Source organism: Heliangelus exortis, chromosome 5 (assembly GCF_036169615.1).
Source record: "Heliangelus exortis chromosome 5, bHelExo1.hap1, whole genome shotgun sequence".
In the NCBI taxonomy this organism is placed as follows: Eukaryota; Metazoa; Chordata; class Aves; order Apodiformes; family Trochilidae; genus Heliangelus; species Heliangelus exortis.
In genome coordinates, this window is record NC_092426.1 from 36539025 (window position 1) to 36566439 (window position 27415).

The following is a 27415-nucleotide window of genomic DNA, read 5'->3' on the forward strand; positions in this document are numbered from 1 at the left end:
ACACCCAACGTGGGGACCGGACCGGACCGGACCGGGCCGGGCCGTGGCTGTAGTGCCGGCGCCAGGGGGTAGCGCCCGGTTCGAGTGCCTCTGGTTCCCAGCACCATTCTGGTTGGAAAAGATCGTAGCGTTCAAGCGTTAACCCAGCTCTGCTGAGTCCCAGTGCCACACCGGGTCCCTGAGCACCACATCCACTCGGCTTTGGAACTTCTTCAGGGACGGAAGGATTTTCTAACACCCAACCCGAAGCTCCCCTGGTGCCCCTTGAGGCCACTCCTTGCCATATCAGTTTTTATTAGGGAGAAGAGACCAACACCCCTCTTGCTAAAACCTCCCTTAATAGCTGTAAGAGTGATGAGGTCTCCCCTCAGCCTCCTTTCCTCTGGGCTGAACACCCTTTGTGTCCTCAGACACTCCTCATGAGCCTTGTGCTCCAGACCAGTTTCATTGCTCTTTTCTGGACATGCTGCAGCACCTGGATGTTTTTTTTGCACTGGAGGACTCAAAACTGAACTCAGGGGAGTTTTTCTCCGGGTGAGTTACTCTCTTAGGAGGAAGCACGGCAGCTGCCATGAGGCATCACAGACCTTCTCTTTCCTATCTGACCTGGGCAGCCTGCCCTTGGGTGTAGATAACTTCTCCATTTAGGCTGCTGTCAGGATCTGGTACCTGCTGTAAGGCCACTGCCAGGAGCTCTTGCAGCAGTCAGGCTCTCAGTGTCCCATGTGCCTCTTGCAGCCTGTGCAAGGTGCTTCTTCCTGTGAAACTGCTGTCACCTCAGAACAGGGACATGGTTTTACTCCCTCTCTCCCTCAGGATCATAGAATCATAGAATTAGCCGGGTTGGAAGGGACCTCAGAGATCATCAAGTCCAACCCTTGACCCACCGGTGCGGTTGCTAGACCATGGCACTGAGTGCCACATCCAGTCTCTTTTTAAATGTCTCCAGGGACGGAGAATCCACCACCTCACCGGGCAGTCCATTCCATTGCCTGATCACCCTCTCTGTAAAGAAATTCTTTCTAATATCTAACCTAAATCTCCCCTGGCACAACTTAAGACTGTGTCCTCTTGTCTTGTTGAAAGTCGTCTGGGAAAAGAGACCAACTCCCACCTCGCTACCCCCTCCTTTCAGGGAGTTGTAGAGAGTGATGAGGTCTCCCCTGAGCCTCCTCTTCTTCAGGCTGAACAGCCCCAGCTCTCTCAGCCTCTCTTCATAGGATCTGTGCTCGAGTCCCTTCACCAGCCGGGTTGCCCTCCTTTGGACCTGCTCCAGGACCTCGATATCCTTCCTAAACTGAGGGGCCCAGAACTGGACACAGGACTCGATCGATGCTCAGCCCTCTGGGCTTTGGGTTCTTAAAACATCACAGGGAACTGAGGCTTTCTGCACACTCCGTAACCTGGGCACAAGCTCACACTCTTGACCTTCTGTCTTTCAAGTTGTTCCTGGGACAGATTTATCAGACACAGCTGCCCTGGCTGGGATTGCCCAGCATGACTTCAGGGGCTTCTTGCCACTGAGGTCTTCAGGGCCTGCCTTTTAGAGCAGTAGTGTTATGAGTAAGGGCTAAACCAAATGCTATTTAAATATGTTTGGAGCTATTCTGCTGGGAAATTTGACCTATGTTTCCAGCTGCTTTTGTGCAGCTTTAATCCCTCAAGTGAATCATTCACAAGGTCTGGATGAAACTTGATATCCCAATGGAAATGAAAATTTAAGCCACTAAATGCTTCACAGAATTACAGAAAGTTACGGGTTGGAAGAAAACTCAAGAGATCATAGAGTCCAACCCCTCTGCCAGGGCAGGATCACCTTCAGGATTGCATCCAGGTGGGTTTTGAATGTGTCCAGAGAGAGCATTTGACAAGAAAATCACCAGCAGTAGAGTCCTGAAGTGAACTTTGCCTTGAAATGAGTAAGGGGCACCCACTCTAGGGACCACCTATGGCCAACAGAGATCCCCCTGCATGGGTAGTTTTGTTTTGCAGTGTTGGCATTATACAACTGTAGTAGATAGAAGGGATTTTATGTGGTGTATAAGACCATGTTTCCAGTGACTTTGCACACAACTGTATAAAGCGATGTCTCCTACCTAAACGTAGTCTCTTTGCCTGCGCTTCGGGAGCTAACTCAAAATGCCACGTGGCGCCGTGTGTGTTTATAGCCCTATATTTACATGTAATAATAATGTTTATCAGCGTTATCGCTTGGTGAGCAGCCCCGACTGACACCAAGCGCTGCTGCCCTCGCCATGATGCTCCTCCCGCCGCCAGGACTACATTTCCCAGCAGGCCCCGCGGAACCCTGTCACGCTTCCTCCCGGCGTGCAGCGCGGCCGCCGTCCTGCCTGCCCATTGGCTGCGCTTGGCGCTTGCCCCGCCCTGCCGCGCGCCGCGGGTCTCTGTGGGGTGGGCCCGGCCCGGTGCTGGTGCTGGTTCCGTACGGGCGGTGGGCCCGGGGCAGGCGGTGGCGGCCCGGTGTGCTGGGTCCTGGGAAAGGGATGGGTTTCCGGGCCCCTGCCCTGGCGAGGGGTGCGGTGTGTGAGTACCGGAGCTGGGGAGGGGGGGGGAGCTGAGGGAGCTCTGTGGTGGGAGCGGGGTGGGGGGTTGTTCGGCTCTGGCAGAGGGGAGGGGAGGTAAGGAAGGCCCGGCCCGGCCCGGCTCGGTCCGGCCCGGTCCGGGGGGGTTTTTGCAGCGATCATCCCGCCTTGGGGCGAGCATGTGTTTTGCTTTGTTTTAGAGCATCCCTTATTGCTGCGGTGGTGTGAACTTTGTCCTCCCGCTAAATACGAGCTTTGTTAGAGGGTGTTCTCTGCTCAGCTATCGTGCTGTCTCCATACCTTCCAGGAGTGTTCCCAGGAGGCTTTGGGAATTAAAGCTGCTTACTCACTTTTCTTCATAATGGCTAAGAACGCGTTGTAGTGAAAGCATGAACGTGGTGATAAATGCCTCGTAACCTAAAAGGAGTGTGTTTCACACTGATGGAAGTGTGAAACAAGTCTTAACAGTACAGTGGAATTTTAAGGTATCTGAAAGTAGTCATTCATCACTGGAAGCAGGGTAATTCACATGCAAGATTAAATTATATTAGGAGCTGCTCAGGGTTGCTTATGAACTTCAACTTAGAAGAGTTTATCAAGAGTTATGGAAGTTTTCTGGTGGAAGTGGTGTGAGTGATTAAAACTTACAGCTCAATATACTTTATTGGTAGTGGTCTGGTAACAATGGCCTCTTCCAAGTAAGACATTTTACTTTCACCTTCATTCCTACACCTTCTGAAGTGCAACTTTAAACATCTTCCTGCTTTTGTAGAACAAATCACTTCCAGGGTTTGACCTGAAGTAGAAAAAGATTGAGGTTTGGTGGACTTGGTTTTCAGCATGAGTTCCCAGAGCTGTTTTTTCTGTATTTTTCCTGGATGTTTCTGTTATTTGCTACTTTTCCAGTAAATGTATAAATATATTAATATAGTCATTGAACTATATTAATCTGACTGTTTTGCAGAACTGATAGATCCTAACCTAAAGAAAACCTGCAAGCCTTCAGAAAATTTGGTTAATAGTTTTGCTGAAGTTTCAAAGTATTTCCTTATTAGGACCACAATATTTGGGATACATATTGCAGGTTCTAAGGGCCAGTATGATGTGGCTTTGTAGCTTCTAATCTTGGCAAATAGATTCCTATCCTGAAGTCTCTGCTGTGGCAGACACCTGTGTTACTGTTTTTTGAGTCTTTGCTGGCCTGTTACCTGAGTCACTCTGATCACTGTGACCAAACTTCAGGCAATTTTTAGCCCACGTGTTCAAAAATGTCACACACTGGAAGAGATGTGAACTAAATGCATGTTAATTTATGCAGGACTGTGAGAGCCAGTAGAAAGAAACCAGCAATCACTATCCTGTAAATACCTACCCAGGTAAAATTAAGATATTTATCCCATTGATTTTTTTTTCTTCTTCTTGTAAAGACACGGTTTGTAAGATATCTGGAATCAGTTATTTTTAGCATCTGGTAACCATTCATCTGTGAACTCTGCCACCAGATGGTGTCATAAGATTTGATATGTTATCTGACTAAAGCTGATTGTAGGAAAATAAAAGGATACTGTGCATTACAGAGAACTAATTAGTTTTTAGAAAAATGTTTTTCATATTTGTAGTTTAAGTCTCTTCCAGTCCTAGGCTATTTTCCAGTTTAATCCTAAGTTGATGAAGCTGCTAATATTCAGTCCTGGGACAAACAGAGATGTAAGAATTCAGACAGACCTCTCTATTTCTATTGCCTGGTGATTAGTGATGGCTGTCATAATGTTTTGGATCCTTAAATTGAATTTACTTGGCACCAAAGCTCTGTATATTGAAGAGTGACTTGACAGCCTTAGTTTGAGTGCCTCAAATCACTCTCCAGTGGTTTTTTTATACTCTGCAGTGACTCTATAAATAAAAAGAGCCCAATTACTGACTGAATGCTCTCCTACATGCTCTCTTGTGTCTGTGCAGTTTTTTTTCTTTGGCAGCCAGAGGCATTTTGCCAAGGCCAGGTATGTGCTTCTGTGGAGCTACAACAGGTGGGATGTAGAGAGTAGTCTGGTTTGATTTGGGCTCTGAGTCCCTGTTCTTAACTTGTAATCTGTGAAAGAGACAGAATATGTCTATGTGTGAGCAGTAGTATAAGCTGAAATTTCCCAGGAAAGAGGAAAAAATCCACAAACAAAAACCAAACCACCACCACCAAATACTGCTCCATGTTATAGAAATGTGTAAAATTAAGTGGCAGGTGTTTCTGTCATTCTTACAGAGGTCTGTTTGTTGAAGGCTTTTTATGAAGTGACACAAAGGTATCAGAATAAGCTGTTGTGAATTTTTTGATTCACAGAATCAAAAATACTTTGATACTTCACAGAAATATCTAAATAAGTTATTTGCCCCACATCTTGTGGATCACTGTTGCTTCATAGTAAGACTGTCTTAATCATTATTAATTATGTTTGAGGTGTGTACTTCTTGTGTGCAAAAAAGCTATTGCAAGTAATATAGCAATAAAACATTTTTTTTTCACTAGGAAGGAGTTATCTCAGTTTACAACAAAAAAACCTTAGTTTGGATAGTAGGAAATGATAAGCATTACATATATATATAGGGGATTGGAAAGATGCAGTTTGATTATGATTTAAGGTGTATATATTGTTCTAGATTTACTTGATTTACTTGAAATAGAAATAGACATTGGTGAAAACTTTGTATTCATGCCAGGTGTTCCTGAACCTGCACTGATCTAAGATATTTTTCTTCAGTCTCCTTATCTGCAGTATAACTTCCCTGTGTATTGTAAAAAGCCAGATGTACACATGGGATAGAATGCAAACAGTTTCTTCCAGGTGTCTCCCAGGGTAGTTCATGGAGTCAATTTTATTGCTTTGAGCAGGAACTTAAGGAACTTTGATCTGTGAAATAACTCCTGTCCCTCTGGCTCAGAGTCAAAGCAGTTGAAGTGTTTGGGCTGAACTGGGGCTGCCCAGTTTGAACATTTGGTGTGTGGTGGTGCTGGTTTGGTGCTGAGGGAGGGATACAGAGTAACCTCAGCCCCTTGTGAGGATGAAGTTGAATTCTGGAAGGCAGGGAGGCGTTTACTTTGAAAGTCTCACTTCTGGGAAAAGTCTTTTAACTACTGGATTGTAATCTGGTTACCTCCTTTGCCACAGAAAACAATGAAAGAGAAAACAATACCACTGTGGTACAAAGCAGTTTGTACAGGGCATGATAGTGTGCTAGAGGAGAATAATGCTCTTTGTCATGACTTAACTTTAGTAAGTCTTTAACTTTCTGTTGGGTGATGGGATGAGGTTGAACAGAGCAGCACCTGTGCTCAGCCCTGGTGAGGCCACAGCTTGAGTCCTGTGTCCAGTTCTGGGCCCCTCAGCTCAGGAAGGAGATTGAGGTGCTGGAGCAGGTCCAGAGAAGAGCAAGGAGGCTGGGAAGGGATCCAGCACAAGTCCTGTGAGGAAGGGCTGAGGGAGCTGGGGGTGTTGAGGCTGGAGAAGAGGAGGCTCAGGGGAGACCTCATCACTCTCTCCAACTCCCTGAAAGGAGGTTGGAGCCAGGGGGGGGTTGGGCTCTTTTCCCAGGCAACTCTCAGCAAGACAAGAGGGCACAAGAGGTCTCAAGTTGTGCCAGGGGAGGTTTAGGTTGGACATTAGAAAGAATTTCTTTCTGGAGAGGGTGATCAGCCATTGGAATGGGCTGCCCAGGGAAGGGGTGGATTCTCCATCCCTGGAGATATTTCAGAAGAGCCTGGATGTGGCACTCAGTGCCATGGGCTGGGAACTGCAGCGGGAGTGGATCAAGGGTTGGACTTGATGATCTCTGAGGTCCCTTCCAACCCAGCCAATTCTATGATTCTATGGTACTCAAGATGACCTGCTCCATAACCTTTCCCAGCATCAAGGTCAAACTAACAAGTCTATAGTTCCCCAGATCATCCTTTCAACCCTTCTTGTAGATGGGCATTACATTTGCCAGTTTCCAATCAACTGGGACATCCCCAGTTTGCCAGGGCTGTTGATAAATAACGGAGAGTGGCTTGGGAGTACTTCTGCCAGCTCCCTCAATACCCTCAGGTAGATCCCATCTGGTCCCATAGACTTGTGCACATCCATGTGAGGCTTGGAGTGTTCATGCTTTATTCCACTTGAATTCTGCTTGAAGTGATGAAATTTGAGCATAGGTCTCTTTTCCTGTTGTGGTGAATTACTTGGGTTTGTACAGCATCCTCACAGCAGTGCTACTGGGCTGTGATGTTTGGAGCAGTGTGCAGTACAAGGAAATGGTTTTATAGCCATTTTTCCTTCAGAAAATACCTATTACTAGGCTTTAGTAAATCATTATTTGGCTAGATGAGCAATCATTACTTTGTAGCATTCATTTATCACTGCAGGTGGTTGGATACAGCTTTCTAAGACTTGTGTGAGGTTCTCTAGGCAGAATAAGTTGTGCTGATAATGAAACTACGGATGGTCGAGCCTGGCTGTGGTTGTTCATGTGCTTTTCATTCCTAATTATTCTGAGCAAGATGCTTTTCAAAATCACCCAGTGCCCACTGTTTCCTTCCATCAACCAACTCCAGCTCTCACAGATGCACTTTGTGGCAAGTTGTCTGTCCCACATCTGTAGCAGCTGTGTTACTGTCCTACAGCTCAGCGAGGACACGAGCAATTTTTTGCTGCAGGAGAGAAGTCACTAAAGGAAGGACATAGCTGTGAGGTGCAAGTTACTCCAGAGCATTCTGAACTTCCAGATTTCTGATCTTGTCAAGTGCAGAATTTCCACTGCTGTGCATTGGGACAGGCAGTGTTCAGACAGGCCACATTGCTCATCTCTTTGAGGCCTCCTGAGGATTTCTGGGCATCTGGAATGCTGGGCTGCCTGCCCCACTCCATGGGACTTGTGGCTTTATATAGTCAGAGTGTTTAGCCAGTGATGTGTAGCAGATTTAACCTTGACATACATTTTTAATGTATGTTATCCGGTGAGATTGAATAACTGGACAAATGGATGTTGTAGCAGGAAGCAGTCTAATGCCTGACTTTCTTTGTAGACTATTTTTACTTGTGAGAGGTGTTTTCCAAAGTCTCTGTAACAAACTTGCTTAAGGTAAATAAAAATGTGTCGTGTTTCCAAACTCGGTGCAGGCTCTGGGCAAGTTGCATTTACATCCAATAGTTGGAGAATGCATCCCTTCCCTCTAAAGCAAACAAAAAAAATCACCCACTGCACAGTTACATTCCTTCAAAGTAGGATTTCATCAAAACATTTCATTTGTTTTGAAAACTTTACAGTGTTGGCATCAATTTCTCCCTTACATGGTAGTTGGGTCTTTTTGGGAAAACTTTCTCTTTGCTTGCAGTTTGCTTTTTTTGTTTGTTTTTTTTTTTTTTTTAGAGTATCTGATTTTCCTGGTAGCATTCCACAAGAAGTAATTTTGTATGCTTTGCCACAAGTTGATAATATAATATAATATAATATAATATAATATAATATAATAATATAATATAATATAATATAATATAATATAATATAATATAATATAATGTAATATAAATGTAATATAAATGTAATATAAATGTAATATAAATGTAATATAAATGTAATATAAATACAAATATAATATAATGTAAATATAATGTAAATATAATGTAAATATAATGTAAATATAATGTAAATATAATGTAAATATAAATATAATATAATATAAATATAATAATTTCAAATAATTTTAACTATAATAATCTCAAAATCACAAACTTAAATCTGATTTTTTTATATTTTTTATTAAGAATTCTTATTAAGAATTGATATGCCTGCATGTATGTAGGTAAAGCTGTGTTTCTGAATTTCCTTGGTGTTTTATGACTGAGCAGACCAGTGTATGATGAGATGAAATGCCCTCACTGACTGCCTAACTCAAAAGCTGTCTGGTTCTTGTCACTGTTGCATCCTGAGTGTGGGAATAACTTGAATTTTTCATGTTTTTCAAAATACTTCACGAAAGCTCTTTTGCAGTAAAATTTAACTACTTCATTAAAGTGAGCCACAGGTTTTACAGCAGCATTTTGGAGGAAGCTAAGGAAGGGAGGTGGTTTATCACTAGAGAGTAAATCAAAAGGTGATCTGGAAATAGAACATTGGCCTTCTCCTGGTCCCTGTAGCATCTACTGGATCTCTTCTGAGTCCTTGATTCTAAGGGCTTCTCTCTGTGGAGGTGAAAGTTTCACTTTTCATAGTGACATCCAATAGCATTTGAATTCCATCAGTATTTTTAGTAGTCTGCCACAAGTAATGCCCAGTTGATTGGGCAGTTAGCCTGAAACTCTTCTGTAATCGTGTGCAGTTACTGTATCAGCCAAAACAGTTGTGATGTTAGCTCAACCTGTGAAAGTTTTTTAATATTACTTTAATATTACTTGCTAGCTGGTGGCAGCAAGTCACCATGCTTTACTGGCCTGCTTTTCCTGGTTTGAGTCCCATGCTGCTCTTGCACCCTTGTGCAAAATGAATTGTTTAAATACTTGAGGAGTCTTAACAAGTTCCTGAGCACATGGAGGGTGTGTTACTCTGCTTAACTACAAAGTGTTGCCAGGGAAGACCACTGAGGGAGTACAGAATACTTTAATGCAAAAGGAAGTATCTGCAGTTGGAGGAAGGATTAGCACCCTGGCTTTTCAGGAGTAACTTCATATTAATCTCATTAAAACAGCTACATTGGATGGGCATCCAAACCTTAGTTACTTGTCTGTAGTCAAAAATAATTCTAGATTTGTTGCAGCTGCACATGTCTGTATATAAACATTATATTGATGTGCTCCTATACTCACCTAATAACTTACTGGAAAATCATAAGGCTGCAATACACCATTTTCTGTCTCTGTTCATATTAACTCAAGCTTTCCTTCCCTTATGTCTCAGCTGAAATCCATTTAAAACCAGGTTATACTCTTTATATCTGGTTTTAAAACAATTTATTCCAAAACTTGGTATTTTTGTCTACTGATCTTTGATGAAGGCAGGTGCTTCTGCATGCACACCTCTGGTACATGGATTTATATGTGATAAAGCTAGAGGATGCATATTTTAACACTGTCAGGTATTGCAGTGAGATCAAGAATGGCATCCTAGGAATGTGGGTTAGGGAACATAAAAAGATAACTGAATCTTCTGTTGTGTTTTATGTGTGTAAGTTTTGGTATGATGATATGGATTTTTAAAATTTATTTTAGGGAGGAAGCTGCTTTCTCTGTTACCTAAAGGTAAAAGGGCTACTTGAACTCTCAGTTTCTTCCCTTTAAGTTGCACAGGTGCTGGTGCATATATTAACTGTAAATTGACATCCATGTCTGGAGCAAGAGAATTATTTTTCAAATAACAACATTTTAAAAATTATAGTGGGTGTGGGTTTACTTATTTTTTTGTTTGTTTAAAGTTAAGTTGTACCACTGGATATCAGAGCTGCTTTAACTCTGGGTAGAAAGCTGATTAAACTGGATTTGGTAAAAAATCCAGTTCTTTCCCTTTTCTCACAAGTTCTAGTTAATACCAGATTTGGAGGATTGGATGCCCCTGATGCAGAGGTTGGTGGTAAATAATCAGAATTAACTTCACAGGGTAAGCAGTGGAGATTTGCTGTTGAGAAAGGTTCTTGTAGGTTAAATTTGGTGGTATGAGCTAAGTTAGCTCTGAAGTTGACGAATAAAAGATAGCAAAGCTTGGAAGGATTCATCTGTGTGGAGATAAAAAAAATGGCTGGTAGTAAAAAGATACATTTCCATCCATTCCAGGGTGAGGAGCTGCTTCTGCCAAGTTGAAAAAAAATTACTAGAATGTTTGACCATTTGGTGTTTTAGTCTCTTTTAAGAGAAAGAGTAAAGATTGTACCATTTTACTTATGTAGACATAACTTTACTCATAGTATAACCAAGACAGTTACATATCTCTGATTTAGAATGAATTAAACATTATGATAAAATAGGTACAGCATTTATTTGACCTGCTGCTGCTTTCATTTGCATATATGCAAGTCTTAAGTAGATCACTGTTAAAATGTTGAATACCATTATCATGCAATGTTTATATAATATATTTAGGGGAATAATGACTGAAAATCAATAGCTTTTATTAATGATTCAAATACACAAGGTGCCTATGAAGAGCAGGGTGTTAGTGGGTGTATCTTAATGTTGCTTAAAGTGAGTATGTTGGTACATGCTTATGTGTAGTGCTTATGGAGTTTAATGAGAAAAATACTGAATTAAATCACTATTAAATCACTATTAAATCACTATTAGTTTTATTTTATGGTGAATTAAATGGGTTGATAAACCTTAAAGACTGGTTGGCTTCTTTTTAATTCTCCTAGGGACTTCCAATACCTTTCTTGAGCTGCCCTGTGTACCAAAATAAAGATCTGAGTTTGCACTGCATGGTTTTCCCAATTCCTTCTTTCCCTTTCCTCATCCTAGTTGAAAAGTGTTTTGTTAGTCTGATTTGAATGGTTGAGAGGATTCCTACAGGTCTCTGTTTGCTTGTAGAATGGGTGCCATGTCTTGGAGGACAAGGAACAAAATGAAAGACAGGGAAAGCTGCTTTTTGTTATAGTTGTTTAGATGATTGTCTAAAATTACATTTTTTTTTTTTTTTAAGACTTGACTATGCACAGGAGTTATGCATTCTCTTAAAGAATCAATACAGGTGTTTCCATGAATAGTAATCTACTTTTACTTGCCTTACTAAAACAGACTAATTAAAAAAAAAAGTAATACTGAATGTTGGTTTCTAATTTTTTTTTTTCAGGTATGGGGTAAGATCTGTCCAGAGTAATAAGAATGGTTCGAGAAAGAAAATGCCTATTGTGTCACATTGTGTACAACTCAAAAAAGGTAAATAATGCTTTACACTAGATACCAATCACTAGATACACTATCACTAGATACCAATATGAAGATAGTAACATGAAATGTGTGCAGGAAATACTTTCATTTTAAAATTATGTGAAGCATGAAGGTTTTTACCTCTATCAGGAATACACTGATCCAGGTGTATCACAGGTCAAATTTGTTTGCATGTTCTTCAGCTGTGCTGTATGATTGGTTCTGAATTTTAAAAATATTAAGGTCTTTGTGGTTTTTATATTTTTGTATAAAGATATTGAAGTGAAAAGCATCCAGACTCATTTGGCTATAAGTGGTCACCTGTTAAGAATACTGTTAGATACAACTTTTTTATTCCTTTTGGGAGGTCTGTGTTTCCATATTGAGGGAGAATCATAGAATCATAGAATCCTAGGGGTTGGAAGGGACCTCGAAAGATCATCTAGTCCAACCCCCCCTGCCAGAGCAGGGCCCCCTAGAGTACATCGCCTAGGAACGTGTCCAGGGGGGTTTTGAATGTCTCCAGTGAAGGAGACTCCACAACCCCCCTGGGCAGCCTGTTCCAGGGCTCTGTCACCCTTACAGTAAAAAAATTTTTTCTGATATTCAACTTGAACCTCCTATGCTCCAATTTACACCCATTACCCCTTGTCCTATCACTGGTCACCACTGAGAAAAGCCTAACTCCATCTCCCTGACACTCACCCCTTACATATTTGAAAACATTGATGAGGTCACCTCTCAGTCTCCTTTTCTCCAAACTAAAGAGACCCAGCTCCCTCAGCCTTTCCTCATAAGGGAGATGTTCCACTCCCTTAATCATCTTAGTAGCTCTGGAATTATGTAGCACAGCATGGGATGTTAATTAATGCAACACCACATGTGTCAATTTGGTGTGTATCTCCTGTGCACTGCATATCATGCACAGGCTACACTGCATCTGAGTGTTTCTTGTGTGAGGTTCAGCAAAGCCAAGTGCAGCTACAGGCCTGGGGGAGGGTGGCTTAAAAGCTGCCCAGAGGAAAAGCTCCTGGGGGTATTGGTTGACAGGAGGTGAATATGGGCCAGCAGTGTGCCCAGGTGGCCAAGACAGCAAACAGCATCCTGGCCTGCATCAGAAATTGTGTGGCCAGCAGGACTGGGGAGGTAATTGCTCCCCTAATACTCTGCAGTGGTGAGGCTGCACCTTGAGTACTGTGTTCAGTTTTGAGACCCTCACTACAACAAGGATGTTGAAGTGTTTGAGTGTGTCCAAAGAAAGTAACAAAACTGGTTAAGAGTCTAGAGCTTAAGTTTAAAATGAGGGAATTGGGATTATTTAGTCTGATGAAGAGGAGGCTGGGGGGGGAGACCTTACCACCATCTATCACTACCTGAAAGGAGGTTGTAGCAAGGTGGGTGTTGGTGTTTTCTCTCAAGTAGTAAGTGATAAAACAGGAGGAAATGGCCTTAAATTTTTCAGGGGAGGTTTAGTTTGGATGTTAGGAAAAATTCCTTCACTGAAAGGATTCTCATGCTCTGGAACAAGAGTGCCAAGGGAAGTGGTGGAATCACCATCCCTGTAGATATTTAAAAGGATGTATATGCAGTGCTTAGGGACATGGTTTAGTGTTAGACTTGGCAGTTATAGGTTAATGGTTGGACTTGATGATCTTAAAGATCTTTTCCAACCAGAATCATTCTATGACTCTATTCATGGACTTTCATAATGTTGCTTAGCCATGTGGTGCATCAGTATCTTGCAAATGCTGATGTATTGATTCACCCAACTCTTCAAAGTTGAAGATTATTTTCCTTTTGCAGATGGGGTTTCAAGGACTAAAGAGGATAGTGATTAGTATCTGTTCCTTGAATGTTTCCAAGCACTTTAGATAGGACACCAAGAGAAGGTTGAGTCTTCTGAACTGCTTCCTTTTGCTGAGTTACAAACATTCTTTCTCTTCCACTAGCTCTCCTTCAGTAGTGATTAATTATAACTGCAGTGCAGGTCACAGATCAAGACTGCTGTAAATGATAAACTGTATACATTGTGTACATCTCAGTTTCTGAAGTGCATCTAGCAGAGTAAGATACTATGTGATGGTGACATGACAGCTGTGTCATAATAGAAATACAGAGAGACTGCTCAGATTACACAGGAAACCAGTGCCTTAAGTACTGTGATTGTGGAGAGTGGTATCAATGAGACTTTTAATGAAAATTATGATCAATAGTAATTTTCAAATAGTGGTCTAATAATCTTTGCTGTATGCACTCCTATTTTTCTTTCTCCTGGAATTCTGCTCTCCTTCTGTTGAATTCTAATGGCTCTTGGGTGTCCTTCCTCAGGAAAGGTAATATCTTATGACTTCCTGAGACTGTGACTATTTGTGCTTTCATGGTCATAGAAACATAAATGGCAACTGCTACAGCCCTAGAGGAGCAGAGTGCACCTTCCTGCATGTCAGGAGAGTTCTCAAAAGTGAGATTTTCAAATATGATAGACCATTTATTTCTTTTTTTCTGTTTTGACCAGTTGTACTTTTTTCTCTATGTTGAAGGAGATGGAAGAACACATGAGAAGCATGCTTCACCACAGAGAACTTGAAAACTTGAAGGGAAGGTATGAAACCAATCTTGCATCCTTCCTCTTTGCATTTTGTATGTCACTCTCTGGAAGAACTCATGTCCTGTCTCCCATAAAAGCCAAACTGCACAATTTATTTTGATGCACAACTTTGTTGCATGCCTTGTGATAAGGCTGGCAATGAATATGTTCTTTTAATGTCAAAAACTCAGGGAGCTAACAATGTGAAGGGAGCTCTCCTGTATTTCGTGAGCTGCAGTGAAATAAAATGGAAGGTCCTGAGGGTTTCATGCTTGCTTTCTTGGAAGCACTAGAATTTTGCCTTTGGCAGAATTATGAACACTGCTATTTTCCTTTTTAACATGTTTTGTAAAAGATTTCAGTGGTGTAGAAACAATTGTTGATTTTTTAAATTACTGTGAGAAGACTGATATACTGGATATAAGGTGTGCATCTACTTAAGTGACTGCCTTGTCCTCTGCCACCTTGGTCCAGTTGTTTGCTTAGGGGACCTAACCAGGGTGGATTGTGTTGTCCTTCCAGTTTCCTTGGTTTTATCTGCAGTCTTTGGAAAGCAGCAGGAGGGAGTTAAGGGGTGTTCAAATATCACCCTGATAATATGGAATTGGGTTATAACCATAGTGCACTAAAAAATCCTTTCAGAGGTATGGGTTTTGAGGTAGCCAGATCAAATAGTTTCCATTTAAGTATTTGATCCAAAGACTTAATTTTTAGTAATCTTGCAGCACAAACTTTATATGGAAATAGCAGATCTCTTTTAAACAGCTTCTAAAGGACTAGGAAGTGATTCTCTTTCACCTTTTAGAGGTGTGGGAGATCCATTTTGTCAGAACCATCTATCTTATATCCTGGGAAGAAAAGCTAAACTGCTTCTGTCTCCTTGCTACCTTTTTGCTTGTGTAGCTTTTATTCTGTTTTGTGTGAGAGGAGCTGTTAGGGCTCCAGACCTCTTTAAACTATTAAAGGATGGGTGAGTGATATTAAGGTTCTGATCTGTACTGTGATAGATACTAATGCCAAAGTAGTGAAGTTGTGCCAGGTTGAATTCTACTAAAACTCTTCAACTGCTTTGTTTTATAATGTTTCAAAACTAGAGAAAGTTAGAAACATAGTTCTCTGCAAACTTCTATGCAAAGCAAGTATATAGGTTATATAGAAGAGTTCATGTTTGGAGTACAAGATTGAATTATTAATTATTGCTAGAGGTTTTCTAAATCAGCACCTTAAAATAGTTTTAGGTTAAGATTTCCAGAAAGTCTGTAGCATGTATGTTCCATGCTCACAGGTGCCAACATTCCAAATTCTCTCACTAAATCAAAAAAATACCCTTATTGCAGAACATTAAGGGAAAAGGTGCTGCTTACCTTGAAGTACAATTTAGTAAATAACCTCTGTCTAATTTCTGCTTCTCTTTAATATTCAATTAATTTGTGTTAATTTAATTTCTGTCTTCAGAATCTGTATCATCAGCCTGTCTTTAAGCAGATGTTGTGCAAAAATGTATCAGATGAAAATAATCTTTCCTGCTTGAAATTAGATTTGGTTAATTTGTTAATCCTGAAGTTGTCAAGATTAACAAATTATTCCTGCATGACAGTGGGAAAATGTATAAATGCAGCTTTGGAAGCTATTTCTTCTTTTTACTCTCACCCCCCCTCACACCCTATAAAAATTGAATTTAGTAGAGATGGAGGGCATAAAAATGATAAATTCCTCACTTTCCCCACTCTCTTCTTTTAAAAATGTTTTTCTTCTGCCTTTGCCATTCTGTATTTCTTCCATTTTTTTGTCCTGAATTCAGCTAGTTACTTAAAAAGAGAACCCCACAAAAGTGGGGCTTTGGAGCTAGGAACATTCTGAAAATGTGCCTGGGCTGCTATTCAGTATCTGTCCTGTTGAGCATGAAAAGGATTTGTTTTGTCACTGAACAGCTGCAAAGAGGTTGCTTAGAAATCAGAATGTCCCTTGCAATAGATGCTGTCTTGGGGATCCTGGTAAGCTAACTTGCAGATCATTTCTCTTCTGAATTTTCTTCTTCTTACAATATTTCTGAGATCAGGTTAAAGTTTCACATGTTTTGGCATCTTATTTCTGGCTTTAGATTTTTTTTGTTTGTTTTATTGGGTTATATTAGTTTATGACTCTTGAAGGTAACAGTAATTTCTACAGTAATTTACAGAAATTATATATTGTGTCCTCGGGGGCTTGCAAGTGATCTGACAATTCTTGGTTTTCCAGTTCAGTAAGATTGAAATTAAATTAAATTTGTTTCATCATCATTACATTTTTGTTACTAAGCTAACTGTCTTTATTACTTCTTTCAGAAGAATTAATGGAAGATGTTTTTTTCTCAGAATTAATAATGAACTTCATTTTTCACTGTTCAGCAGCAGCCCTGTTCTCTTCCCCTGTATCTCTCCCTCTTACCCTCATTTATGTTTAGTAAAAGTCTTTTAGGAGTCTCACAGCCACCTAAACCAAAAGTTACTCCAAGCAGAAAATGTGAAGCACAAGCAACAGTCTTGTGAGTGTGGCTGAACTGTGTGAGGATAATACTATTAACTATACTATAAGTAGTATCAGCATCTTACTACCTTCAAATTTAACATCCAACTAGAAATTACTTTTAATCATGTGGGGAAGAGATGAAGGAAATGCATACATTGATTCACACTTTTCTCCTATTGAAGTTAATTTAGTAATATCAAGGGATAGAATAATAATAATAATAATAATAATAATAATAGTTTTAAGGCTCTTCTCTTCATGAAGTCTTACTCCTCATGATATTGTTGTGGTTTAACCCCAGCCAGCACTAATCATGACAGCTGCTTACTCACTCTCCCCTGGTTGGATGGGGGGAGTAGATTGTAGGGGCAGAAGTAAGAAAACCCATGGGTTGAGATAGAGTTTAATAGGTAAAGCAAAAGCCACACATGCAAGCAAAGCAAAACAAGGAATTAATTCACTGCTTCCCATCAGCAGGCAGCTGTTCAGCCATTTCCAGGACAGCAGGGCTTCATCCTGCAAAGTGGCAACTTAGGAAGACAAACACCATCACTCTGAACTTCCCCCTTTCCTTGTTCTTCCCCCAGCTTTATATGCTGAGATTGGACTGGCAAAGTTCCCACAGCTTAGAAATAACCCTCATTTTTCCAAAGTGGAGCAAAAACTACAGATCAGGAACTACAGACCAGTCAGGCTCACCTCTGTGCCAAGTAAAATCATAGTGCAGATCCTCCTGGTATCTGTACTAAGGCACATGAAAAACCATGAGGTGACAGCCAGCTTAGCTTCACTAAGGGCAAATCATGCCTGATGAATTTGGTGGCCTTCTGCAACAGAGTTACAGCTCTGGTAGGTATGGGAAGAGCAACTGACATGGTCTGCCTGAACTTCTGGAAGGCATTTGAGGCTGTCCCACATGACATCCTTGCCTCTAAGATGGAGAGACATGGTCTTGATGAATGGACCACTTGGTTGATAAGGAACTGGCTAGAAGGTTGTAGTCAGAGTTGTGATCAGTGCCTCGATGTCCAGCTGGAGACCAGTGACAAGGGGCTCTCTTCTGGGTCTAGTGCTGTTTAACATCTTTGTCTGTGACATAGACAATGTCATGGAGTGCACCCTTAGGAAGTTTGCCAATGACACCAAGCTATGTGGTGTGATGGACTCGTTTGAGGGAAGGGATGCTGTCCAGAGGGACCTTTGTAGGCTTGAGAAATGGGCCAGAATAAACTGAATAAGGTTGAACAAGTCCAAGAGCAAGGTCTGTGTTGGGCCAGTCCCAGGCACAATTAGAAGCTGGGGACAAAGTGGGTCCTGAAGAGAAGGATTTGGGGGTGTTGATTAGTGAGAAATTCAACATGAGCCAGCAGTGCACTTATGCAGCTCAGAAGGCCAACTGCATCCTAGGATGCATCAAGAGAGGTGATTCTCCCCCTCTACTCTGCACTTGTGAGACTCCACCTCAAATACTGCATCCAGTTCTGGTGTCCACATCATAAGAAGGACATAGATCTGTTGGAATGAGTCCAGAGGAGGACCTCACAGATGATTCTGGGGCAGGAGCACCTCTGCTATGAGGAGAGCCCAGCTGCTTCAGCTTTTAAAGAAGAGAAGACTCCATGGGGACCTTATAGCTGCCTTCCAGTGTGTTAAGGGAACCTAAAGGAAGGCTGGAGAGAGACTTTCATAAGAGTGTCCAGTGATAGGTGACCTCTAAGGTCATCTTCTCTCCCTCCCCATTTTAGGATGGTGAGGAGGAAATCGTGGGTCAAGACAAGGACTAGGAGGGTCCCACTCACCAATTACAGCCACAGGCAAAACAGGCTCAAATGGGAGAAAAAAAAATCAATTTAATTTATCAGTAATCAAATCAAAACAGGGCAAAGAGAAAACAAAAATCAGAGCTTCAATACCTTACCCCACCCCTCCCTTCTTCCCAGGCCCAAATTACTTTGTTCCCCATATCTTTACCTCCTCCCCCACCAGCAGCACAGGGGGACAGGGAGTTTACAGTCCATTCATCACAGGTTGCTTTCTGCTGCTCCTCCCTCCTCAAGGAGGATTCCTCCTACTCCAAAGTGGGGTCCCTTCCATGGGAGAGTCCTTCATGAACCCCTCCAACATGATTCCCTCCCACGAAGTACAGTCCCACAGGAGCAATCTGCTCCAGCACAGGCTGCCCACAGAGCCATGGGCTGCTTTGGGCACAGTCACCTCCCCTGCCACAGGGTCCTCCAGTGCTGCAGGTCCACATCAGCTCCACTGTGCTCCTCCAGGGGCTGCAGGGAGACATCCTGCTGTCTCACCACAGGATCTGGAGGAACCTCTGTTCAGGGCACCTTCTCTCTCTCCTTCATCACCAACCATGGTATCTCTGCTCCAGCACTGAATCACAGAATCATAGAATGTCAGGCTGGAGGGGACCTCAAGGATCATCTGGTCCAACCCTTCCAATATTATTGTTTACAGCACCCTGTCAAGCTGAGACTTAAAACTTTCCAAAGTGGAGGAATCCACCACTTCCCCTGGGAGACTCTTCCAATGTCTGAATGTCCTCAGAGTAAAAAATTTTCTTCTTGTGTTTAAACAGAACCTCCCCAGGAGCAGTTTGTGTCCATTGCCCCTTGTCTTGTCCATGTGACTCTCTGTAAACAGGGAGTCTCCATCTTCCTTGTAGCCTCCTTTAAGTACTGGAACTCTGTAATAAGGTCTCCCCTAAGCCTTCTCTTCTCAAGGCTGAACAAACCCAGTTTTCTCAGCCTCTCCTCATGTGGCAGCTGCTCCAGTCCTCTGATCAACCTCATAGCCTTTCTCTGGACCCTCTCCACATCCTTTTTGTACAGCAGGGACCAAAACTGAACACAATACTGCAGGTCTGACAAGCACAGAGCAGAGTGGGATGATGACTTCTTTGTCTCTGTGGTGATGCCCTTGATGCACCCAGCATCCTGTTGGCTTTCTTTGATGCCACAGCACACTGTTTGCTCGTGTTGCTCTCACCTTGTGGTATTTTTCTCTCCTCCTCCTCATCTCTCCTCTGCTCTCAAGTCTTATAGCTGATCATTTCCCCTTCTTGAATATGTTAATTGCAGGCCTTTGTCACTGATAGCCTCAATATTAGCCAGAGGGGGGGGGGGAATGGACATTTTGGAGCCTGGAGAGCTTTCAGTAGCTTCTTACAGGGGACCTCTCCCCCGCTACCAAAAACAACACCACATCAGTCCAGAACAGGTCCCTTCCAACCTGAGCCATTCTCTGATGTTACATATTGTGGAATATCCCTTTGGTCAGCTGATTCACTTATCCCAGCTGTGACCCCTTCCAGTTTCTTGTGCACCTCCAGCCTACTTGCTGGTGGGGTGGGAGAAGGACTTGACTGTGTGAGCATTGCTCAACAGCAATGAAAATATCTCTGCATTATTATGTGTTTCTAGCACAGATCCAAACCACAGCCCTATTCTAGCTACTATGAAGAAAATGAACCCTGTCCCAGCCAAACCCAGCACAGATATACAAGAAGAACTGGATATCAAGTACAGAGCTTTAGTGGGTTTGTTTAGTTTTGCTTTTAGTTGAAAGTGAAATAACCTCTTGTCTGAGGGACATTGAGTTTGCTAGCTGAAGTACACTTCCAGTAAATACAAGTTCCTGGATGTTTTAATGCTGAAGATAGTTTTGTTGTGTTTATTTCAAACTGCTTTTGTCCCTCTTGTTGAGAAGCTAAGATAGTGCAGTGTTCCTGCATGGTGGGGAAATGCAGATGCATGATCAGTGTGTGTGTGCCCAGTTCTGGCTGATACTAAAAGGGATACAGAAAGGAAAGAACTGAAGGAGGTCTAAATTCCCTCAACTTACCTAAACTCTTAGCCAATTAATCTTAACTTAAGCATTTATTCATGTAGAAAAAGATAGTGTTGTGTTTTTTCTTCAGGTTCATGTAAATCAAGAGCAGGACAGAAATCTAGGCACCCCCCATGTGAGGCTTGTTTCAAGCTGTCAGTTGTTAGAAGAGTTGTTGTGTATGTTTGTAATACTTGTATTATTTGTAATTAATAGAATTTATAATTAGTGACTTGCTTGTTAGGAGTGATAGAAACCAGTTCTTTGTCCTTAGGCCAGCTGCTAGCTCACTGGCTTTGCATTTCTTTATTTAGACTATGAAAGAGGATGATGAAAGTTTTATGAAAGAACTAAAACATGGATCTTACAGAGGATTTGGGCTGTTCTCTGAAACATAATTAGTACCCATTAAAGTATAGTTCTTGTTGAAGTGTCCTTGTGATTTAAGTGGAACGTGCTGTTAAAAGAGCAGTGTTTCTAGCAAGAAGCCAACTTTCTATTTGCAGTTTGCCTTGTGTGATGACCTAAGTTAAAAATATGGCAGTGGCATAACTGTGCCCTTCATGAGTGTAAAAGGATTCATCCTATGGCATTAGCAAAATTTACTGATTTGGTTTGGTTATTTTTACTGGGTTAATGAGATAGCCCTAAGTACAATGTATAGTACCTCGGCTTTGAATATTTCTTAGTGAGTATGAAGTGTGGAAAATGAAATACACCTCCCTCAGGAAAATACAGACTAGATTTGTAAGCTACTGACTTTGTAAATGAAATTTATCAAAATGTTTACCTGAAATTAGTCAGGCTGCAGCATACAAAATAGTTAAATAAAGTCTAAATTAATCATTAATTAGTCTGTTCAAATTGGTTAAATATCCCAACTATGTTAGCAGGAAAACCACAGATTTCCAGGATAAATAAAGCATAGCTGCTGGCACTCCCATTAACTACTCTGCTAAGGATGTTGGCTTAATATTTTCTGATTAATCTTCTGATCTTTTTATCATTTTATTTTATAATTACTCTGAAAAAGGACAAGGGTTTATGTTTGTCTTTCTCCTCTGTGGATCCCATTTTTTCACCCCAGTCATGAGTTCTGTGTTGATGTCACAATGCTACTGTTATGAGACTTTGACCTCAAGTGTGCCATGGGGATATGCAGATCTGCTTTTGTGAATTAAATGGCAGAATTAAAGACAGCATTGTGGAGCCAGGCAGCAAGTCCTAACTTGGGCCTGCTGACCTATTTGTAGTCAACTATGCCCTCATTACATTTTTTTCTGGTTTTTTGTTTTTTTTTTTTAAACTGGTGAACGTGTTTTCCTTGTTCAGGTTTATAACGAAATACATATTTTCTTAACACTGCAGTATTGAAAGGATCTGTCAGAACAAATAAGGTATTTTTAGAAATCTGAATTAAAAAAAAAAAAAAAAGGTTAAAAAAAATGTAGCCGTAATCCAGTATTCCCTGAAACATGAGTAAAACCATTTGTCTGACACAGCTGTCAACTTCCTCCAGCTGAAATAATTCCTGTATTTTTTAAGATAAGTCCTCTAAAGTAGAAAGCAGACCTCATGCACACTTGAACCAAATAAAGTACAGTGAACTGAAGATACCCTCTCATCATTCGCTGTGCTCTGGAGTCTTTGGATTCCAGGCAGCAGTCTCAGCTGTCCCAGTTTAGGCTATGTTGTGTCAGGATAGGCTGTATCCATGGTCTCCCTCCTCCCTTTTCTAAATTTTCCTGGGGGAAGGCTCAAGGCAAGGATTAAATGTAGAAGCTGTCACCAGGCTTCCCCAGTGCAGCTGGCACCATGGAAGGGCTTCAGAGCAGCTCCTGCTAGCTCTGTAAGCCTTCCACTCTGCCTCCTGGCTCACTATGTTTCCTCTGAAAAGACTTTGAGTACAACAATTCAAGAAGAATTCCTCATCCTTGTAAACGCAGCCCTATTACCAAGTCTTCTACCTCTTGATTGTTGGAAAAAAATCTTTTAAAAGCTGACCATCAGAATTATTAGACCTTGAAAGAACAAGCCAGAGAATTCAAGTTACTTAAGTATACTGAGCAAAAATCCAATTGCCTGGAACTCAGGCACCTTCAGAGGAAACAAAGTAAGATCAGAGAAACCTGCCATGCCTGTGGGCAGAGCTGAGAGTCCACCCTCTGCCTCTCTTCCTAGGGACAGCAACCACGAGTGCCGGGTGTGCAGGGTGACACTCGTGGGTTTGTCAGCATATGCCAAGCACATCTCCAGCCAGCTGCACAAAGACAATGTTGATGCCCATGGCAGGAAAGAGGAAGAGAAAGAAGAGGCTGAAGAAGAATACCTTGACAAAGAGCTCATTCAACTAATCAAGCAAAGGAAGGAACAGAACTGGTGAGTTTTTCGTTCTCCTCTTAGGTCATGGAGTTGCTTTAAAAACAGAGTTAGGATGCCATCTAGCCTAGCTGCTCCTGGTAAACTCAGGTAAACTACCTGGTGCCAGTATATTTGTTTTGAGAACAATCCAGGAGACCTATGTGGATATTGAAGTTTCAGTATGTAAGCATTGTTCTGCTGAATGTTCTGTTGATCCACTACAAGGAAGGAAATACAGCTATTCCCCATTATGGATAAGAACAGTCCCCAGTGTGGAATATGGTGTTCTGAGAGTCTTAATGTTTTGATTTTCAGTATTTGATGCCCATGTAACTGAAAGGCTTAATAAATGTGACAGTAGTGCTAATATTTTTGGGGCAGGGGGTGTCTGTAGGAACCTGGCCATTTGGAAACTGTTGCTGAACGTGCTTTGTTGTAAAATTTCAGTCTATTTTAAAAACTTAACTAGATTGTTCTGTCAATGTCTGAAGTCTTACTTGAAAGAAATATTTTACCTGTTTTATCTTTTTGCTAACTGTTACCAAAACATAATTTAGTGGCTCTCTTTGAAGTAGAAGATTGCAGAGAGTAGCAAGTATCTCCCTCTGTCTTCCATGTGGCTCTGCAAATGTGCATCACTAATAGGCTGTTCCAGTTGGGAATCTTAATATTTTAATAGATTTTTGGTATGGCAGTGGTATTAGAGGGGCATAAGAACTTTGAAAGAAGCTCTTGCTTGTTCTGAGATTTCAATTAGCATCTCCAAGCACACAAATTCCTCTATTTGGGTTTGATCCCATTCTGTCATACCAAGATGTCCCTGTACTGCATGATGCCCATGTTCCTCTATCAGTGTAGGTGGTATCAACAGTGTTGCTTTTTTGTGGTGAAGTAGTAATGCTGCCAGTATTCCCAGGCAATTAAAATCTTTTAAATCTCTCTCTGCTGGATACTAGTTTGGAGAAGGGAGAAAAAGAAAGTACACGGATTAAGTTATTAATACAGCAAAATTGTTTCCATTAGATCATAATCTCTTTGGGCCCACTCCTAGAATTCACAGTATCACTTAGATTTTGTTTCTTGGAGTTCTTAGAGTTTACTTTTTATTATGCAACAGGCCATTTCCTCTTAGAGAGTAATTATTTGTGCATCTTTTTAGCAAAACTAGAAGGTGTTGAAAACTTAGAGTGGTACAATATGAATTTTCAGATTACTTAAAGAAGTTGCTTTTCAGTCATAGTGTGTAAGTTTCCTGTCTTGTCCAGGGATCATGAATAAAAGTACTCCTGTAATGTCAGAAAGAAGCATTTCTGTGGTCAGTTTTTCCAAAAACTTTTAATGAAGTTTAAATTAAATTAAAAAATAGGTAGAATAAATACCTAGAACATTTAGACTGCTGATCCTGGAAACAGCTGTTGGAGTTAGGGCAGCATTTATCTCTAAATGGACATGTGACAATTTACCATGTGTTCATGACAGGTTGCCAAGCACAAGTACTGTCCAAAGGGCAGTAGATCTCACTTTTGGGAGGCTTGCACAGACTCAGCATTGCCTGTTTTGAACTGTTTGAGTCTGTTGGTTAATACAAGACAAAACACTTTTTTATCTTAGTTACAACCTCTGTGGATGTTTTACATTTATGTTTTAACTGCTTTTCTTAATGCAACTTTCCTTCTGTTTTGTGTCAGTTCACTCTAGTTACACCATCTAACACCAATGGGATAGTCTTCAGAAAAAAAAATAAAATTCACTATTAATGAATATTTTGTCTGTCAAGATTACTCAGATTACAGAGATTATACAAAAAAAGAACCTTTCTTTTTGTTTGCTTATTAGTCCAATAATTAGTAAATAGAAAGAAATATTATGAGTTAAAAAGAAGTATTCAAGAATTAATATATTGGACTGTCCCAATAGACCAGTTGTTCTTGTAAAAGCAGTTGTGAAATCCCTTATTTAGGTAAAGGTACAGCATGAGTTTTGAAAAATCAAACACTGCAGAAGCCTGAACAGTGAAGCAGCTGAAGTGATCTCTGTTTCTTTTTATCAACAAAAAGTTTTTCTTCCTAGTGCAAGTAAAACCTGTGCCTTACGTTGCTGTCAGATTTGAGTGGAATGGCATTAGGATTCATGTTTTTCTCAACTGTTTTCTAGGCAAGCTGAACCAAGCTGTGCAAACCAAGAATTAGAACGTGAAGACAGGAGACCACAGAGAAGGAGAGAAGAGAGAGCTGCTTACAAAGAGAGGGAAGCTTATGATCAACCATCACGGCATCATCATAACGCTCCCCAGAGGGACTGGAAGTGGGAAAAGGATGATTATATTAGTCCAAGGCAAGGCAAATTTTCACACTCTCCGAGGAACCTTAATATAAACAGGCATTCAGGTGGCCCAAGGGGACGCTCTGGATGGCACCAGAATGTTCCAGGGAACTCTTCAAATCGACATAATTATGGGAATCCTGGAAATGTTTGGCATGCGAGTGGCCGGGAAGGAGGAACATCAAATTGGCATCACAGTGCAAGGGAGAGAAATCCTACTTGGCACTCAGAAGGAACAGGTCATTTTCCTAGCTGGAATTCTAAAAGTTATGGAGGAAACTGGAAAACTGGTCCCCATGGTCCAAATGGCTGGAATTTTGGAAACTCAGGAGATACATACTCAGTAGAGCCAATAAAATATAATAAGGAAAAATATGCCCGGCAGAGGCAGGAGAGAGACACTGATGTTCTGCCATACAGAGATCGAAAAAATAGGAGTGACTCACTTGATTTTACTAGTGATAAACTTCCTTCTGAGGGGGCATTGGACTTTGGTGTGGTGAAACAACCAGAAGGTAAGACTTTGAGAGCCAGTGGAAAAAGTGTCAGTCCTTCCAGAGATAAAGTGCATCGCTGGAGTCCATACCCATCCCAGAAAGCTGCAGAGCAGCAACCAAAGTCTGAAGATAATATTTCTAAAACACCAGATAAGATGGATTCTGGATTTACACCTCTTACTGATTCATCAACGAAAGGAAAAACTTGTAAAGCCAGCGTTAGCCCTCCAAAACTTAAAAAACAGGAAGCATCTTCCCCTTCTAATGCAACCTCAGATCACCTTGATCCTTGCAAGGTAACTGCAACAGATTGTTCCAGTGGTGAAAAGCCTGACAAAGATGATGGCAGAAGTAATAGGATGCCATCACTGAAATCTCCTCTTCTGAATATTACAGAAATGAAGTTATCTTCCCCAAAGCAAGACACAAACAGTCTCCTAAAAAATATCAAGCTTCTGTTATCCTCAACAAGTGGCAAAGAGCAGAGTCATTTGAATCCACTGAGCGTGGAAAAAAGCAGTTTGTCCTCTCATTCATCAAAGCTGCATGGTGCATGTGCTGGTAACTTACAAGACAACAAAGATGTGCTTGGTGGAAATCTTGAAGAGGCTGTTAATAACTTGAATGAAGCAGAAGAAAACCCCAAAGATATTCAGTCCAACCATTCCTTGCAAAATGCTCCCTTAAGTTCTTGCAGGGATAATACAAGCGACCAGAATAGAGAAGAAGCTGGGAAAGCATTGCCAAAGAATGAGCTCACGCTAGGTTCATTAGAAGAGGTGAATGATGATAATTTAATGGGAAGTGAGAAGTCTGAAGCAAGAGTTGAAAAGCTGGGTTCTTCTGTTAGTCCTTGTTTACCCTGTGATATTCCAGAATGTAAACCCGTCACCTCTGAAAAGGAAGATGATGAAAAGCCAGCTGCTTCAACTGTTACTTCTGCTGATCTAAAAGACCCTAAGTTTCAGATGGAATCCACAGTTTCTCCATCAAGCAGCCGGGACCACCTGCATGTGGATTTGCAAACTGCCTCACAGGATGGAGAAGGGGATGAAGACCACGTCAAGTCACACGATCACTTTGAAACGGAAGGTTATGAAAATCCTTCAGATCAGGAGCTGCATAAAGGAGGAGGCCAACCACTGGGCCTCCTCCTTCCTGATCTGAGCAAACTTGGTCTCCCTGCCTCTCTGCAAAGAGACCTGACACGGCATATTAGTCTGAAGAGCAAAGTTGGGACACATCTTCCAGAGCCCAATCTCAACAACGCGCGGCGCATTCGGAACGTGAGCGGCCATCGGAGGAGTGAGACTGAGAAGGAGTCAGGGCTTAAGCCCACCCTCAGGCAGATCCTTAGTGCTTCCCGGAGAAATGTGAACTGGGATCAAGTCATCCAGCAGGTAACCAAGAAGAAACAGGAGCTTGGAAAAGGCTTGCCAAGGTTGGTAGCTTTCAGATCTAACCATGCTTCTCTGTGTGGATGATGAGGGGGGGAGGGTTGCTTGTCCCCAGATCAGTTTTCAAATTTGAAATAAATTCTAGGGTGCTAAAACTAAGACTTGAGCTTGCTGTGCCACAGTCTTTTTTATATTTAAGAGTTTTTAAGAATGCTTGCTGCTGTGAATGTCTATCCATAGAAAAGTAGCAGTCATCTGCTATTCAAAAAAGGAATTCTGATAATTGTTGCTTAATATCTAAATATGGACACTACCAATATATTTGCTTTTCAAATTCTAGTAAGTGGAAGAATGTGAAAATGCAATCAAGGTGTAACAATGCTGTGGCAGTTGCTTATTTTGTTGTTTATTCAGGACTACAAGAAATGCTTGCATTGCTGTAGGCAGAATAAATGTTCCCTCTTGTGAATCTGTTAATCTT

At 41.4% G+C, this 27415-nt stretch overlaps 1 protein-coding gene across 3 annotated transcripts in view; it reads left to right on the forward strand.

Moving 5' to 3' along the window:
* The first annotated feature begins 2383 nt into the window (after window positions 1–2383).
* ZNF106 (zinc finger protein 106) overlaps window positions 2384–27415 on the forward strand; it is a 47352-nt gene continuing 22320 nt past the window's right edge. For 2 of the 3 annotated variants that reach the window (XM_071744646.1, XM_071744647.1), the window contains exons 1-5: window positions 2384–2544; window positions 11346–11431; window positions 13963–14024; window positions 22539–22736; window positions 24873–26978. In XM_071744646.1, the coding sequence (XP_071600747.1) occupies window positions 11378–11431; window positions 13963–14024; window positions 22539–22736; window positions 24873–26978 (2420 nt within the window). In that variant the 5' untranslated portion in view covers window positions 2384–2544; window positions 11346–11377. Of the gene's footprint in view, window positions 2545–11345; window positions 11432–13937; window positions 14025–22538; window positions 22737–24872; window positions 26979–27415 lie in introns of all 3 variants that reach the window. The other variant, XM_071744648.1, reaches the window with a different exon arrangement.